Source organism: Echeneis naucrates, chromosome 21 (genome assembly GCF_900963305.1).
Source record: "Echeneis naucrates chromosome 21, fEcheNa1.1, whole genome shotgun sequence".
Classification (NCBI taxonomy): domain Eukaryota; kingdom Metazoa; phylum Chordata; class Actinopteri; order Carangiformes; family Echeneidae; genus Echeneis; species Echeneis naucrates.
The window spans coordinates 7129003-7145281 of record NC_042531.1 but is presented as its reverse complement, the minus strand read 5'-3'; the positions used below and the strand labels follow the sequence as shown (position 1 = coordinate 7145281).

General features: G+C 41.7%; 2 protein-coding genes across 7 annotated transcripts in view; one reads left to right on the top strand and one right to left on the bottom strand.

Annotated features, from left to right (window-relative positions):
• The window catches only part of usp9 (ubiquitin specific peptidase 9), a 33929-nt gene extending 31815 nt beyond the window's left edge, over positions 1-2114 (bottom strand). For all 5 annotated transcript variants that reach the window (XM_029529816.1, XM_029529818.1, XM_029529817.1 and 2 more), the window contains exon 1: positions 1835-2114. The gene's annotated coding sequence lies outside the window, so the exon portion shown is untranslated. The remainder of the gene's footprint in view (positions 1-1834) is intronic.
• A 1696-nt stretch (positions 2115-3810) lies between these two features.
• med14 (mediator complex subunit 14) lies at positions 3811-16022 on the top strand. 2 transcript variants are annotated; one of them, XM_029530368.1, is made up of 29 exons: positions 3811-4238; positions 4755-4781; positions 4896-5001; positions 5179-5352; positions 5501-5630; positions 5804-5932; positions 6103-6210; positions 7026-7158; positions 7292-7442; positions 7554-7665; positions 7890-8015; positions 8254-8332; positions 8565-8724; positions 8879-9073; positions 9425-9559; positions 9647-9723; positions 9843-10003; positions 10201-10347; positions 10674-10918; positions 11065-11334; positions 12204-12450; positions 12961-13083; positions 13305-13481; positions 13599-13837; positions 13940-14119; positions 14309-14416; positions 14654-14779; positions 14904-15093; positions 15230-16022. In XM_029530368.1, the coding sequence occupies exons 1-29, from the start codon at positions 4063-4065 to the stop codon at positions 15301-15303; spliced, it is 4305 nt and encodes a 1434-aa protein (XP_029386228.1). In that variant the 5' UTR covers positions 3811-4062; the 3' UTR covers positions 15304-16022. The 2 variants fall into 2 exon arrangements, with proteins under 2 accessions (XP_029386228.1, XP_029386229.1); XM_029530369.1 differs by lacking the exon at positions 12961-13083.
• Positions 16023-16279: the final 257 nt, after the last annotated feature.

The following is a 16279-nucleotide window of genomic DNA, read 5'->3' as shown; positions in this document are numbered from 1 at the left end:
AATGCATGATTGGACTTTTTTGTGGCCAGAAGTTAGTGGGTTTTATTGATTTTGTTGGTGCTTTTATTTATTTATTTATTTGTTTGTTTATTTAATCGAACCGCCATTCATCTTTGGTAGATATAAATAGGAGGTAAAGAGAATGGTTAGGCTTATCTACTGTAACAGTGTTTTCTTACATCTCTTATTTCCTATTGTACAGGTGGCCTTTGCATCAGCAATTAAAGTTGCAGCTGTCACTACAGACATCAACAGCCATTATTATAAGTAATATCTGGAGAGGGCCTTTGGCTTGTCAGGGACAAAATGTCACAAAATGTAAATAGAGGTACAATCGGTAAAACCACTCAGTGGCTATCCACCTATTAATATGGTACAGGATAGATTTCTTACATGACGCACAAAAAAAAGATCAAAAAACCCCAATATGCTACCTTTTACATTGTAGAGTGAAACTGGCACTGGAACAACGCGTAACAGAGAAAAACATTGTGCTAAATCCAAATGCGGCCTTTAGGACTAAACCGGCTTTGAAACGTTCCCGTTAATGTTATTAAAAGCCATTTCAGGGCCGGTCATATCAACCATGTAACATGATGTGTCTTACCGTGGACCGTGTTGAGAATTAGATAGTGCAGGTGCACGAACGGTACGCGATGACAATATTTAACTATTATGATAAACTAGCGCCCTAACTACCGTTAACAGCTGGTTTAGTTAGTTAACGTCTGCTGCTAGCTAGCTAGCTAGCCAGCTAGCTGCGGCAACTAACGTTAGGTTAGCCTGCGAGGCGATCCGCCCAGACGGCGGAGCAGCGAAGGCCTCGTCCAAAGCCCACTGCGCCGAGACACGCAGGCCTCATTATTCGGTCAGGCCCTGACATTATATTTGTCCAACAAACCTTGGCTACAATATGGACAAGGGTCTGGACCGGTGGCTAAAATCATGATCGATGTAATAACACTTTCCCCGGCGTCCTTGTTGACCAACTATGTCGAGCATCGGCCGTGCTAACGAGGAGCAATTCACATAAACAGTATATGTTGGGTAGCCGTTAGCTTACGTGCGAGTAAATTTCTGAAAGGTGCATTGAGCTATCATTTCTATTTTGACAAGCAGCTTGCTGATATGACTCGACAACTAATTCGTTTACCTGTTTGCAAAATGATCACTGCGACTTGGCTTTACGTCGCTCAACGACAATTTCAGCCTTCATAATAACTTAACCTAGCTAGCTATCTGGGGTACGTTAAATATGCAAGTGACAGCGGAGTCGTCTATTTCCTGAAATTTCACTGAGCGTTCTGACTTGGATCATCTAACGCTAACTTATAACTTAGCTAAAACAAACTGATAGTAAAATCTCCAAAGCCAGAGTAAAATAAAACGGTAACTGCACAGTGGCTTTCATGCAAAAATTATTCATAATAAATATATATTTATATATTAAAAATGGCGATATCGGGACGAACCAAATTCCACTAACTTGTAAACATGATACGTTTAAAGGAAATGCTCCTTCTCAGTTTGTAGCCAGTGCCGGGCACTATCTGCGGGTAGCTAGCGCTAGCTTGGTTTCTGTGGATCTAGCTGAGTGAGCTAATGGGAACACACGAACTGATAAAGACCATGAATTGCAGTTTAATCGCGTTGACATTGTCAAAGATTCAGTGAGCACCAGCCAAGTGAGAGAAAAAACACAAACGTTTGAATATCACAAGCAACCCAAATGCAGTAATGTTACCTTGCATCCACCACCAGCTGATGCTAACACTAGCGGTAGCCAGCTAACAATCAGCAGCCAGCGCACCGAGCTAGTTAGCTAACAACTCACCAGGAATTTGATATGACTTCCCCCTCTATTCACGGGCTACGTCCAGCCTTCAGCGATGGTGTCGTCGTATATTACATAAACGTGGCCTATATCGGTGACAGTTTCGCTGGGCACAAACCTGTTACTAGACCAATCTAATTCCTACGGTTTTCCCCCTGCTTCTGGGTGTTTTTCCTGCGTCACCGGCGCGGTAACAGCCCCCCTAACTCTGTCTAGTCCGATTTCTAGGGCTTGTCACTTCGGTCCCAGCAGTCACTCACAACTTGAATCAGTTCAACATGGCGGAAGCGCAGTCGGACACAAATGCTGCTCAAAAAAAAAAAAAAAAGAAAAAACAGAAAAAATAAAAGGGGGAAAAAAAGCAGATCCAGACGGTTGTGTGAACTCCGTCGACCGGCGTTGTCTACCAGCTAGTTTGCGCCGCAACCGAGTGCAGTTCAGAAAACACAACAGCCGCTGAATGGAAAGGGCATAATTCCCTTCTCTATTTCCAATAAGCGACTCCGGCTTCAGCCGCCACTCCGATCCGTAGTTTGGTTAAAACCAGCAGCGAAGGAAGGACGGGCCCCGCCTACATCGCCCCCTGACGGCCGGGCTGGTCCGACGGCATCTGGTACCGGTTAAAGAAAGTGAAAACTACTGAGTCAAAGCTTCACGGCGTACAAGCTGACATGTCAGCCCTCAACAGGAAAGGTTGGATGGGCACATTCAAAAGACCTTACTGATTACCTTTATTCTCATAGATGACGTGATTGCAATGGCAAGTAAACTATGAGTTGACCATTATTTATTTGGATGCCGGAGGAAAAGATTGTTTTATGTTTCAGGCTGCTATGTTAATATTCAATCTGTCTATTAAACTGATATTAGTGTCAGTGACAGGGCACAAAATCCACTGTCCTGAAGCTTATTTGAGGTTTTGGCCATCTCAGTCAGATGATTACAATGTTGTAAGCCTAATATTTTCAAAGACATTTGAAATATTTGAAATGTGTGTCTCACAAAACAATGTCTGGATTAAACCAACAAGTCATGTGATATTTATACAAAGAACCAATTTCTGTTTTGTTTTGTTTTGTTTTTTCAGTTTCTTTCCCTATCCAATAATTCCTGACTAGACACCAATCTCCTACCTGTCTAACAGTAGAATGACTTGATGAAGATATCATCCCACACTTGTTTAGTGGCTCAAACTTAGAATTAAGATAAATAAATACCCTCGACAACCAGATATTAGAGGCACAAAGGTGGCATTTAGCACAGGACAGTAATTGTATTTCAGTGTGTTAAAGATTTTCAACATAGCTGATTTTGATGAGCTTGACTGAGAAAATAATCTTTATATCAACCTATAACCTATTGATTGCATTCTTATACAAAACTGGTAGAAAATGATTCAAGCGTCTTTATTGTAATTATGAGGACATAATAACATAAAAGGAAATTTTGCACACTCCCGGCTTAAAAAAGGCACACATGAATAACACAACATAAAGCTTCAAATAGAACACTATTTGATGATGATGATGATAATGATGATAATAATGAGCTCCACTTCTGACGACTATAAGTGTAAAACAAAATCAAACAATAAACATTTATGCATTTATACAATATAGTAGCAATATAGTAGTTACATTATTTAATACAGACATACAAGTATACAAGTACAGGGGCCATTTCCCTGAACCGAGGGACATTTGACTACATTTTTTGAATATGTTATCGAAGGAGGACTATTAATAACGATTAAATACTTTGCAATACAACATTATTAATACGTTCAGTGAATGATGTAAACACTAATCAGTTAGTGCAGGCTATCGGGCTGTATCAAAACACTTATCTGGCACCGTAAACCCGACTTTAATCAAATAGTTTGGTCTACAGTTGCCCCTTTTGGTCCAGACTCCCGCTCTTCAAAGCTCCAGTCCTGCTTTTCTTTCCCGCCCACTCTCTTATAATCACCCCCGACAGCAAAGATGGCGGCTACGCGGCGTTAAGTCTTCAACCTAATGAGTGACAAGATTTGGTGCATTTGTTGAGGTTTTTAAGCCGTACGTGGAGCACAAACTCCACACCGAGTGGCTCGGGTAGTGGAAAAAATGTTGTAAGGCTACGAAGGGGATCTCTTTTAGAAGGAGTTAGCGTCTACAGCTCGATAGTTTCCCGTTGTAGCTCCGGCTGTACGTCGCCGTTGCTAACTAGTCCTGAGTCGTCATTGTAAAATGGCCCCAGTGCAGATTGGATCAGATGGGCAGCTCGTCCCGCTCGGTGGTCCGGTTGTCTCGGGTCCGCAGCCGCCACCACCAGGGGCCCCGGCCACACACGGGATCCGGCTGAGCCTGCTCATCGAGTTCCTTCTCCAGAGGACCTACCATGAAATTACCCTGCTGGCGGAGCTGTAAGTAACAGTGAAGCGCTGTAGGCCTCAAAGCTAACCGGGATGTCTGGCGGGCTAATCGGCTCATGTTAGTAAACTGACGGGCTGCAAACGCCAAAAGTCCACATTTAGGAGCAATCGACAAGTGACTGGAGACTTTCTTATGGAAAACGCTGCTAAATTGATAACACAGATGAGTAGAGTGATGAGGGGGCGTACCGCTAACAACCCATTACAGGTCCTGAAGTTGTGATGGTTATTCATCTAAAATTAATGTTATAAATGGGAGGGGACGTGAATATGTGGGACATCAGGTTGAGGATGAACCACTTGATGAACCACTCCCAAAGCCATTTTTATCCTCTCCCTGTTGTAAACTTAATGAAGATGAACTGTTTCATTTTCTGTAATAAAAACAGTCACTTGTCATAAATGCATACACTCATAGTAGATGAGCTCTCAAGTGCTGTTTGCCTTAATGAAGTAAGAGGATTGTGGCAGTAATTCAAACCTTTTAATTGGGTTTTTCTTTTCTAGGCTTCCCAGAAAAACAGACATGGAGAGGTATGTGCTGTTAAATTTATTTCAGAAACTGCTTATATCTTCGCCTCCTCGGCTGCTCAGATAAAGTGTTGCTTCTTGATTTTATTTATTTTTATTCCGTTTTACCTCTTTCAGGAAAATCGAGATTGTCCAGTTTGCCAGCCGAACAAGGCAGCTATTCGTGCGTCTGCTTGCCCTGGTGAAGTGGGCAAGCAATGCAGGGAAAGTTGAGAAATGTGCGGTATGTTGTTATTTATTTTTATTTAATTTCCATAACTAGGAAGAGCTTTGACAACCAAACCCTACCCTCTTTCTTTGGGGAAAATAGCAACAAAGGATAGTGTAATGTAGTGTAACAACAGTCATGATAAATCAAGTTCAATCTTACTTATCTCCTGTGGTATCCATGGATCAACAGATGATATCCAGCTTCTTGGATCAGCAGACCATCTTGTTTGTGGATACAGCAGATAGGCTAGCCTCGCTAGCCAGAGATGCACTGGTTCATGCCCGTTTGCCCAGTTTTGCCATCCCCTTCGCCATCGATGTTCTCACCACAGGGTCATACCCACGTTTGCCAACATGCATACGAGTAAGTTTGTTGATAGGCTTTTGCTATTTAATATATAGTAATTTATGAAAAACTATTTCAATATCAAATTTCATGGCTCTATGCATCTTTCTCTTGTTTATGCTGGTTGTGTCAGCATACTTGTTTAAATGTCTTTTCATTTATATAGGATAAGATCATTCCTCCAGATCCCATTACCAAGGCTGAGAAGCAGACCACCTTGAATCAGCTTAATCAGATTCTGCGACACCGCCTTGTCACCACAGACTTGCCACCCCAACTTGCAAATCTCACAGTTGGTAAGCAGCTTTCACTATCAATGCTGCATTAATATTTTTAAGCATTCTTGTTTTGTTTTGTTTTGGGTTTTTTTTTTGTTTGTTTGTATGTATGTATGTATGTATGTATGGGTTTTTCAGTATGTAGAAGATAAGAATAGCTTATATGTATTTTTGCTTGTATGTTTGTGTAGCTAATGGGCGTGTAAAGTTTCGTGTGGAAGGGGAGTTTGAGGCCACTCTGACTGTGATGGGTGATGACCCTGATATTCCCTGGAGGCTGCTTAAACTGGAGATTCTGGTGGAGGACAAAGAAACAGGAGGTAGGGTGTGTCCTCATCCTCTGCATACCACATTTGGTACCATTTACAAGCCGATTAATAATACATTTAATTTAATGTGTTTGCCTTTCCCTTTCATTCTCACCTGGGTTGTCTGTCTGTCACCTGATCCCAACTCTCCATCTGATCCCCCTCTCTGTCCACACTGACAGATGGCCGAGCATTGGTTCACAGTTTGCAGGTGAACTTCATCCATGAGTTGGTCCAGGCTCGTCTTTGTGCAGATGAAAAACCCCTGCAGGACATGTACAATTGTTTGCGTATCCTTTCTTCGTGTTTTATTGCCTATGTGCACACATACTCAAGCATTTTGTGTATGTCCTGCCTGCAACTGCTTGGCTTTTGTCCCAGTTTGCTTTGAGCTACCGCAGTGGGGCAGGGGTGTATGTTTGAGCATATAGAGTATTGACCCGTTAAGTAGATGAGTACAGCATTCCAATGAGATACACAGCTGCAGAATTGCATCCTTTTTAACCCAAACAACACAACTGCTGTTTGTTGAGGGCAACACTGTTTTCACTATAACCTTCTCTTATGAAAGTGATGTGTGGTTAATTCTTTGGAGATATGCTATTAAGACCGTGTTTATATTGTTCTTAAAACTGTCCTTGTTTCTCGGGCAAGTACAAAAGATTCCCGTCAAACTCAAAACCCAGCACCTGATATTTGAAGGATGATTTTTAGGGAGAGATGACCATGCCATTCTTCAGACTTTTTTCACTCATAGTGAAATGTAGAGAAAAATACATCAACTCATTAGACTTCATTTTAACATCAAAGATCCCAATCAAGTATGCAAGCTGAGCACAACCATGCAAATCACAATGCTAATCAGTACATCTCTGTTCTGCCTCTCCCAACCCCAACACTCGCAGTGCAGCTTAATGTGTCAAAGAGCAGTCTGTGTGGGGCACAAATAGCCCTTTTACCAACAAAGTGTATGTGTTTTGAGGATATGTGTGAGTGTGTTTTGAATCTTAATGGAAAGATCTGTAGAATACTTTATGTCTGATCACCTGGACTTGATTTTTTTTTTTTTTTCCCACGCTGTTTTCTTTAACTGCATTGCTTCCAGACTCCTTCTGTCTGTCACTACAGCTAGAGGTGCTTCATTCTCAGACTCTGATGCTGATCAGAGAGCGATGGGGAGACCTGGTGCAAGAGGAGAGATATGTACCTGCAAAATACCTCACGCTCACTGTCTGGAAGTAAGGCTACACATCAACATCTTTAAATCATTTAAAAACTGTTTTAAAACCAAGAATTGTCTCTGTCCAGAAGACCATTTTCAATGACCCATTATTTTTTTCCCCCTGTCCCACTTTCATTTTATTTCTCCAGCCAACAGGTTTTGGGTAGGAAAACTGGTACAGCATCAGTACATAAAGTTACTATCAAGATTGATGAATCAGATGGATCAAAGCCATTGCAGATATCTCATGAACCTCCTCTCCCTGTCTGCGACTCTAAATTAATGGAGAGAGCCATGAAGGTAAAGAGGATATTAATATTCTCAGTGTAATGTAAGGAATAAATTGGTAAGGCCTAATGTACAAACATCTTGCATTTTAAGAACATTTGTTTTCTGTCACTTATATTCTAGATTGACCATCTGTCGGTGGAGAAACTTTTGATTGACAGTGTGCATGCACGGTCTCATCAGAAGCTACAGGAATTGAAGGCTATTCTGAAGGCCAACAATCCCAGTGACAACTGTATGTATTTACTCTACTTTCTCCCTGTTGCAGCCCTTTACTGTGTTACGTTTTAATTGACAAAAATTATGATCAACTGCACATTCAAAACTACCATTTGAAAATAGAAACTTTTTTTTTTCCACGCTTCTGCCATTCTCATTCAATGACTGTACTGAAGCCATGGTTTTTAAACATTTGCTGTATTGAAAGGAGATACTTCAATTTGTGTTTGTTTATTCCAGCATTCATTGAGACTGCTTTACCCACACTTGTAATTCCAATACTTGAGCCCTGTGGTCGTTCAGAGTGCTTGCACATTTTTGTTGACCTGCACTCTGGCATGTTCCAGCCCATGCTGTATGGATTAGGTAAGGAGGACCAAACATTAACTCAGAACTGTCTGTATTTGTTTGTTTATCTGTTATGTTTGTCCTTGTAAGGAAAAAAAAAAATTGGCCCAGTCGTGCTTACTTTGTGGAATTGTTTTGTATTATAATAAAGGGATAAAACTATTTGGCTAAAATGAGCAGAAATCCTTTTTATTTGTTTGCCTTTGACTGATTTTAATGTTCGGCTCTATGAACAAAACCTCTTTTCTCTCTAAAGATCAGGCCATGCTGGATGACATTGAAAAAACCATCAATGATGATATGAAGCGCATTATATCTTGGCTGAAGCAATTGAAGTAAGTCCACCTTCACCTATAGTAGATGTTACCATAGACTGCATAATGTATATATGGTCTGACACCTGATTATAGCTTGACAAAATTCACACTTGGCTTAGCAGCCGGCAAGATGCAAGTTGATCTATTACCTGAACTTTGAGAGTCCTGTGCTAGCTTTAAATCTATTAAGTGCAAATAGAAGCTACTAACTGATTATATACTAAATTGTTCTTTCTTGCTCTCTGGCCAGGTTCTGGTTGGGTGAACAGCGCTGTCGGCAGTCTGTCAAGCACCTTCCTATAGTGTGCACAGATGTCCTGCACCTCTCCAACTCAGCCTCTCACCCTGTTGGCAACTTGTCCAAACACAAACTCTTCATTAAGCTCACGCGTCTTCCGCAGTACTACATTGTGAGTTTTTTAACTCCTGAAAGGAGCTAAACAAAAATTCCACTACAAAGTTAAGATAAATTGTAGTTTCCTTATTGCCCCATTCTCAATTTTGTGTTTGTTTTTTGCTTTTCTACCCTCAACTGTTTCCTTTCCTGTTTTCTCCTCTTCATAGGTGGTGGAAATGCTTGAAGTGCCTAGTAGCCCCACAGCCTTGCAATACAAGTACTCCTTCTTGTCTGTATCTCAGTTGGAAGGAGATGATGGACCCATGTGCGCACAACTACTGCAGCATTTCAAGCCAAATTTGGAACACTTTGTACAGGACACAACAACAGGAAGAGGGGCTCGACCTGGGACTAAGAGAAAGGTAGTTGGTGTGAGAGTAGTCATCCAAACTATATATCAGCATATTAATTTGGTTTTAATGGATGTGGTGCTTCTCTAGAAGTTGGAGCAAGACAGTTATGACTGCATGGGAAAAGTGAAATGTAAATGACAATAATAAATTAAATCCCCATATTTAAAAGCCACCCACAAGGCACAGCTACCAAGTTAACATTTCACTTTTATTTTAGTAAATATATCAGTATATATAAATATAAATATACTTTTTGTTTGTAATGGTCATATGCATCATGTGTGGCTAGTTTTTGGTGGGTGTATAAAGCCAAATAAGTTGGTATTTAATGTGCATTTATTTGTCATTGTTGCTTTGTAGATATGTGGAGACCAGGGAGACCCAGAGCCAAAGAAGCCTAAGCGGTCTGGGGAAATGTGTGCCTTCAACAAAGAGCTGGCTCACCTGGTAGCAATGTGTGACACCAACATGCCTTTTGTTGGCCTCAGAACAGAGGTAAGTCATAGTGCACAGACAGTTTGAATCATTAATTGCTGTCATACACATTTTATGCCAATCTCTTTTTTATTTGTCTTTTGGTAGCTATCTAACATGGAGATTCCAAACCAGGGTGTCCAAGTGGAGGGAGATGGCAGTAGTCATGCAATACGTCTACTAAAGTAATACAGACAGTCACAGGCCCACGAGCATTCATTTATGCGCACACAATCATCAGGCAAATATCTTTTTTTTTTTTAATAAAAACTTTCTATTACTAAAAATTGGTTTTATTCTGTAGGATTCCTCCCTGTAAAGGAGTCGGAGAGGAGACCAGGAAAGCTTTAGAGCGGTCCCTGCTAGACTGTACCTTCCGACTGCAGGGCAGAAACAACAGAACCTGGGTTGCTGAACTTATGCTGGCAAATTGTCCTCTCAACAGCACACACAGCAAGGAGCAAGGTACACATCCCATTCACTGTTGTGACTTTATCACGAAACGTTTTTTTTTTATGAATAAAGCAAAATATTATTGACACTTAGACTGTTTTTAAAAGTATAGAATGTCCTTCATACACCTCTGAGAACATGGCCTAATATGAAGAAGGGTAATCTGCCACTCCTGAAGAAGAACTTGTTTGTTTTCTGTTCTCTACTAGCATCCACACGACACGTGTATCTGACCTATGAAAACCCATTGTCAGAGCCAGTGGGTGGACGAAAGGTTGTAGAGATGTTCCTCAATGACTGGAATGCCATCAGTCAGCTCTACCAGTGTGTTCTCAACTTTGCTCGTGCACTGCCAGGTATATACAGGCTTGTCTAAAAAGCCAAGTTTATATACTTGAGCAAAAATCAATGACTGTAATACTTAGGCTCCAGCAGAGTACTTACAGTTGCTTAGTATTTCACAGCTTTTTCTTTAGCTGTTTTCCTGCAGCTAAAGAAAAAGCTATTTTAAGCAGTTAAATTGATCAACTTTAATTATGTGTAGAAAACATTTGTCATTTGAAGTGAAATTAACAAGTTGTCACATCATATTTAAAAATCCAGATAAATCTGTTCGTCGAAGTTCATCCTTTCAAGAAACGCACATCTAATGAATCTGTGGATTGTGACTGCTTCCCTCTAGAGATGCCATCCTACCTGAGCCTGTTTTCGGAGGTGCGGCTTTATAACTACCGTAAGCTAGTCCTGTGCTATGGCACCACCAAAGGCAGCTCTGTTACTATCCAATGGAACTCGAGCAGCCAACGTTTCCATCTTTCACTGGGGACTGTGGGGCCCAACTCTGGCTGCTCCAACTGCCACAATATCATCCTCCATCAACTACAAGAAATGTTTAACAAGAGCCCCAATGTGATGCAGCTGTTGCAGGTACACTGTCTTTATGTAGATTTTTATGTGGGTCTAAAAGAATACTTTAAAACATTACTTGTGCTCTTTATCTCAAATCACACACATTGTTTGTAGTTGTTTCTGTGTAATATTCTGACCAGGTCTCTATGTATTATCTTCCTCAGGTGCTTTCTGACACACAAGCACCTCTGAATGCAATCAACAAGTTACCAACAGTGCCCATGTTGGGCCTGACCCAGCGCACCAACACTGCCTACCAGTGCTTCTCCATCTTACCCCAGTCACCGACACACATACGCTTGGCGTTTCGCAACATGTACTGCATCGACATCTACTGTCGCAGCCGTGGAGTGGTTGCCATCAGAGATGGAGCCTACAGTCTTTTTGACAACACTAAGATTGTTGATGGATTCTACCCTGCTCCAGGGCTCAAGGTATACAAAGCTCAGAGATAGAGTTGTTGTTAATTAACAGACTTCATCTGAAAAATTAGATAAGCCTCTCTTTAACTGAAGTTTCTGTCAGGACAAAAAAAAAAAGTCTACCAATAATTTGAGAGTGGGGAAAATCCCATTTTGGGAAATACTATTAGCAAAGCTTAGAGTTAGCCAATGGGATTGATACCACTACTAAAGTCAGTTTTCTCAAGTCTTGTCATCACATTGATTTTTCTCAATTAATATTGGAGACTCTAGGAAGAATAATTACAATTTAAAAAAAACATGCAAAACATGCAATGAATGCAACACTATCTGTTAGGATTGAACAAGTGTTAATTATTCAGCTGTGAAGGGGCTGGGTGGCTGACTCTGTTATCTTTGGCCAACCAGACTAGCTGTCTTAAGTCTTTATTCTAAGATAAGCTAACTGCTTTTTCCCGTCTCATCACTCCAGGGAGAAACGGTCATAAACTAAAGAGCACAAGTAAACCTATATTAATGTTGATAACAAATGTGGGTTTCCCATCATTAAATGAACATGGGGAGCTGTCATGCTGCTGTGCAAAATCTGGGGCCGGAGGCGGAGAGCTAGACTTTTTCAAGGAGTTTATGAGCCAACTATTTTAGATTTAGGGTGATGTTATGCAAGAACAAATCATATGCAACGAGGCCATGAGACTTGTGCTGCAAAGCAACAGAACCAACTTGTTCAACCAGGAAAAATAAGACCTCATAATCAAAAAATTGATTATCACATTGGCCTAAATTTACTCTCATGTTGTAGATATGCAGTTTGATATTTCACAATGTACATGCTCTTGGTCCTGCTTTTAACATCAGCTGCTGCCCCTCCACTTTTTCAGACATTCCTGAACATGTTTGTAGACAGCAATCAGGATCCTCGCAGACGCTCTGTCAACGAAGACGATAACCCACCCTCACCAGTGGGTGTGGATGTAATGGACAGTCTGATGAACCAGCTGCAACCTCCACAGCAGCCGCAGACAATAAGGGGGGGAGCAGGAGGTGTATATCCTCCCCTCACCTCACCACCACCAAATTACCATGCCAATGTAACGCCACCATCCATGATGCCCACCCAGTCACCAGGTAATAGCAAACCTGCTACACCATATTTGTCCAGTTATGTGTGCAAAAGAACGTCTGGATAATATTTTGCTATTGTGTCATCTGAGCTTGCAAAGCTGCCATTGAGCATGATGACCAACAAACCATCGTTTTGCGATGTATCATATTACTGTCACCAACTGTCCTGCAGACTTGTGCAGTTGCAGCAAGAGCGTATCGTTTGCATGTCAGAGGGAATGAAGAAGAACGACCATGTGTGCCCATTTTAATTTTGTACAACCATGAGATCAGTTGTTTTCTTCATGCAACATGCACACACTGCACAGCTAAGTGGGAACAAAGCATGCATTTAGCCCTGCTCCTTCCATTCCTCGCCATCTCAGCCCACCAGCCAGAGACTACTGCCCTTCCGCCCAGCTTTAGTGTGTGTGTGTGTGAGCGTGTGAGAGGGTGTGTGTTTGTGTGTGAGGAGAACTTGTCAACCTCGTGAGTCTGACGAGCCCTTTGGTGTGTGTATGTGTGTGTATGCAGGGAACATCCATGCCTCTGGCTCCCCTAGTGGGGCTCTGAGGGCACCCTCTCCTTTTGGGCCCACCCCATCTCCGTCCTCTCTGGGCATAGCCATGGGGCAGACCAGCTTTGCCAGCCCCCACGGTAAGCAGAACGGTAGCCTGGCCTGGTGGTTATTTTGATCTGCTGGGCAAAGGCTAGAAGTGGCTGAACTAGACACTTGAAGGGTGCAGACATGAGGGCGTATATGACAAATAGCCTGTAAAATCTGGGCACACAGTGGTGTATTTATCTGAATCTGGTAGCGGCTAGTGTGCATTTGATGTGTTGCTGTGTGGCTCATGGCTATCTATACTTTAACCCAGGTGCTCTGGACCCCAGCTCTCCCTATGCCATTGTGTCTCCCAGCCATAGGGGCCAGTGGCCTGGATCACCTCAGGTCTCAGGGCCTTCACCCGGGGCACGGATCCATGGTATGTCTCCTGGTAACCCATCGCTGCACTCACCAATCCCTGATCCCCATTCTCCGCGTGCTGGAACCAGTAAGTTCTGCTTCTTCACGGTTTCTTCACATTCAAAATTTTTTAATGTAACCAGTGTAATTGCCATACAAAATATAATGTTTACACTCTGCATGTTTCTTTCATGCTTTGTATTAGGTTCACAAGTCATGCCTTCCAGTATGCCTCCACCCCGAAAGCTACCTCAGCGCCCCTGGGCTGCCTCCATTCCTACCATCCTCACCCACAATGCCTTGCATGTGCTTCTGCTACCGTCACCCACTCCCTGTCTGGTGCCAGGCCTGGCAGGTAGCTACCTCTGCTCGCCTCTGGAGCGCTTTCTGGGTTCAGTGATCATGAGGCGGCACCTGCAGAGGATCATTCAGCAGGAACCCAATGTGAGTGCTCACAAATTATGCTCACTGGATCATTGGTATATTACTTTACCCTGCTCTTACTCTTCTCTTCTTACTTCCACTACTCTGTCAAATTTCTTCCAGTTGTCCATTGTGAACTCTAACGAACCTGGGGTGATCATGTTCAAGACTGATGTACTCAAGTGCCGGGTTGCTCTCAATCCAAAAAACTACCAGACACTGCAGCTCAAAGTCACTCCAGAAAATACAGGTCCCTGGTCCCAGGAGGAACTTCAGGTGCTGGAGAAGTTCTTTGAGACACGGGTATGTGAATGCACCATGTGCTTTAAGCTTCAATTCTTAAATAACTTCAACACTCAAACTTCAAATTATCGGACAGGAATTTAAACAACTGAACTACCACTATGACCTCAGATATGGTCAATTGAGATAGTTTTTGGTAATAAATACACTTAATGTTATTTCACTGTTCTCCTGATGTCATCGTTTTAGGTTGCTGGTCCTCCTTTCAAATACAACACTCTGAATGCCTTTACCAAGCTGCTCGGTGCACCAACTACCATTCTTAGAGACTGTGTGCGCATCATGAAGCTTGAGCTGGTGAGTAGCTGTTATTTTTGTTTGTTTGTTTTGTTTTTTCAGGATGGTTGTTAGATGCCCTTGCGTATTTAATTATCGTGGCAGTTTCAGTGGGTAAATTACTTTGAATTATCTGTTGAGCTAATGATACCTTCTTAGGCAGTTCCCTAATGTGTTTCTTTACTTTAGTTAAAACATTTTGAGTTGTCTCTCTGTTTAATCATGCTGTATAAATAAACTTGCCTGTCCTCTCTATAGTTTCCTGATCAGGCTGCACAGCTCAAGTGGAACGTTCAGTTCTGTCTCACCATCCCTCCCAGTGCTCCTCCTATTGCCCCACCTGGGACTATTGCTGTGGTGCTCAAGTCCAAGATGCTTTTCTTTGTATGTCACAGCTCAGCCTCACTATAAACGTTCCTCAACCAGGACAAATTTCATACACTACCTGCTGAGCATCATTTCAAACACATTAACTGACTCTGTGTGTGTGGTCTGCTTTGTCTCACAGTTGCAGCTGACTCAGCGTATCCCAGTGCCCCAGGAGCCAGTGAGCATCATTGTCCCCATTGTGTACGACATGGCCACAGGCCTCACTCAGCAGGCTGACATCCCCAGACAACACAGCTCATCTGGGGCTGCAGCACTCATGGTCTCTAACATCCTTAAGAGGTTTAATGAGCTGCACCCAGCAAGACAGGGTGAGACACAGCCCTCAATGCAAAAAAGGCTGAATACTTTACCATACAGAAAAACTCATATCAAATCATTTTTTTAAACTGAGGGTAGTATCAAAATATCTTTGCTAACACTGCATATTTTCTTCCTTTCTCTTAGGTGAGTGTACAATATTTACTTCTGTTCACGAACTGATGGCCAACCTCACTCTACCCCCTGGCACTCGTCAATAGAAACAAATTCAAATGCTGGAAATCAGCTAAGTCCCTTTCACACTGAGGTCCCTCCCTGAGCTAAGACAAAACAGGAGAAGATCAGTTGTAGTCCCCAGATATCAGAATCCAGCATGTCTCCTCTCAGATTCAACCTCTGGACTTTGGACCTGATGTATAATCACTTTTTTCAAAGGGAGTAAAATATGTTGAGGCATGGACAACAGTCTGTGTGCTTGATGTGAGCTTGTAAACAACATTTACTGTTCAAGCAAATCTCAGATAGGGGAGGTAAGGGGGAAGGGGCATTTGATACAAAAGGATAAAAATTTTATTTTTTTCCTCCAGGTGCACTTGTAAACTAGATTATCTATTCAAATTATGGTTGTTTACGAAAATAATGTATATTGTTGTATATTTGAGTGTTGAAAAGAATCAGGGGAGTTAGAATTTTGCTAGAGTCTTGACTTCAGTTTTCAGTTTTTTCTTTACACTATACTGATATTGTAGTATCAGGAGATATATTCCTTCTTTAAATGTCTTCTTGCCTTTATGCTGTCAAGACCTCTGAATTTTTTTTATTTCAAACTTTCACTTTGGATACTGTAAAACTGTGATGAACTTTATAAGCCAGTTGTATTTTACTAAGATGCATTTTGAGTCTTGATTGAAAGATTTGAGACATCTTGTCTGACTTTGCTATTTAATAAACCAAGCCCACAGTTGGTTCGTGCTTTGAGGCTCCTCCACTGGCAGTTCTAAAACAATCAGCTCCTTTACGATTATATTTGAGTAATACACATAATGAAAACAGAAAATGAAGGGGTTGCTGAACTAAAGATTTCAGCAAAAGTACAGCAACATTTGGAGAGTATTGAAATTAAAATTACTCTTCAACTCTTAAACACTTTAACTTCAAGAGCTTCACTTTCAGTTGTTATTTACATTTAAAATGAAACTTCTTTTCACTTGGATTTTTATTTAAAAGACATTGTGA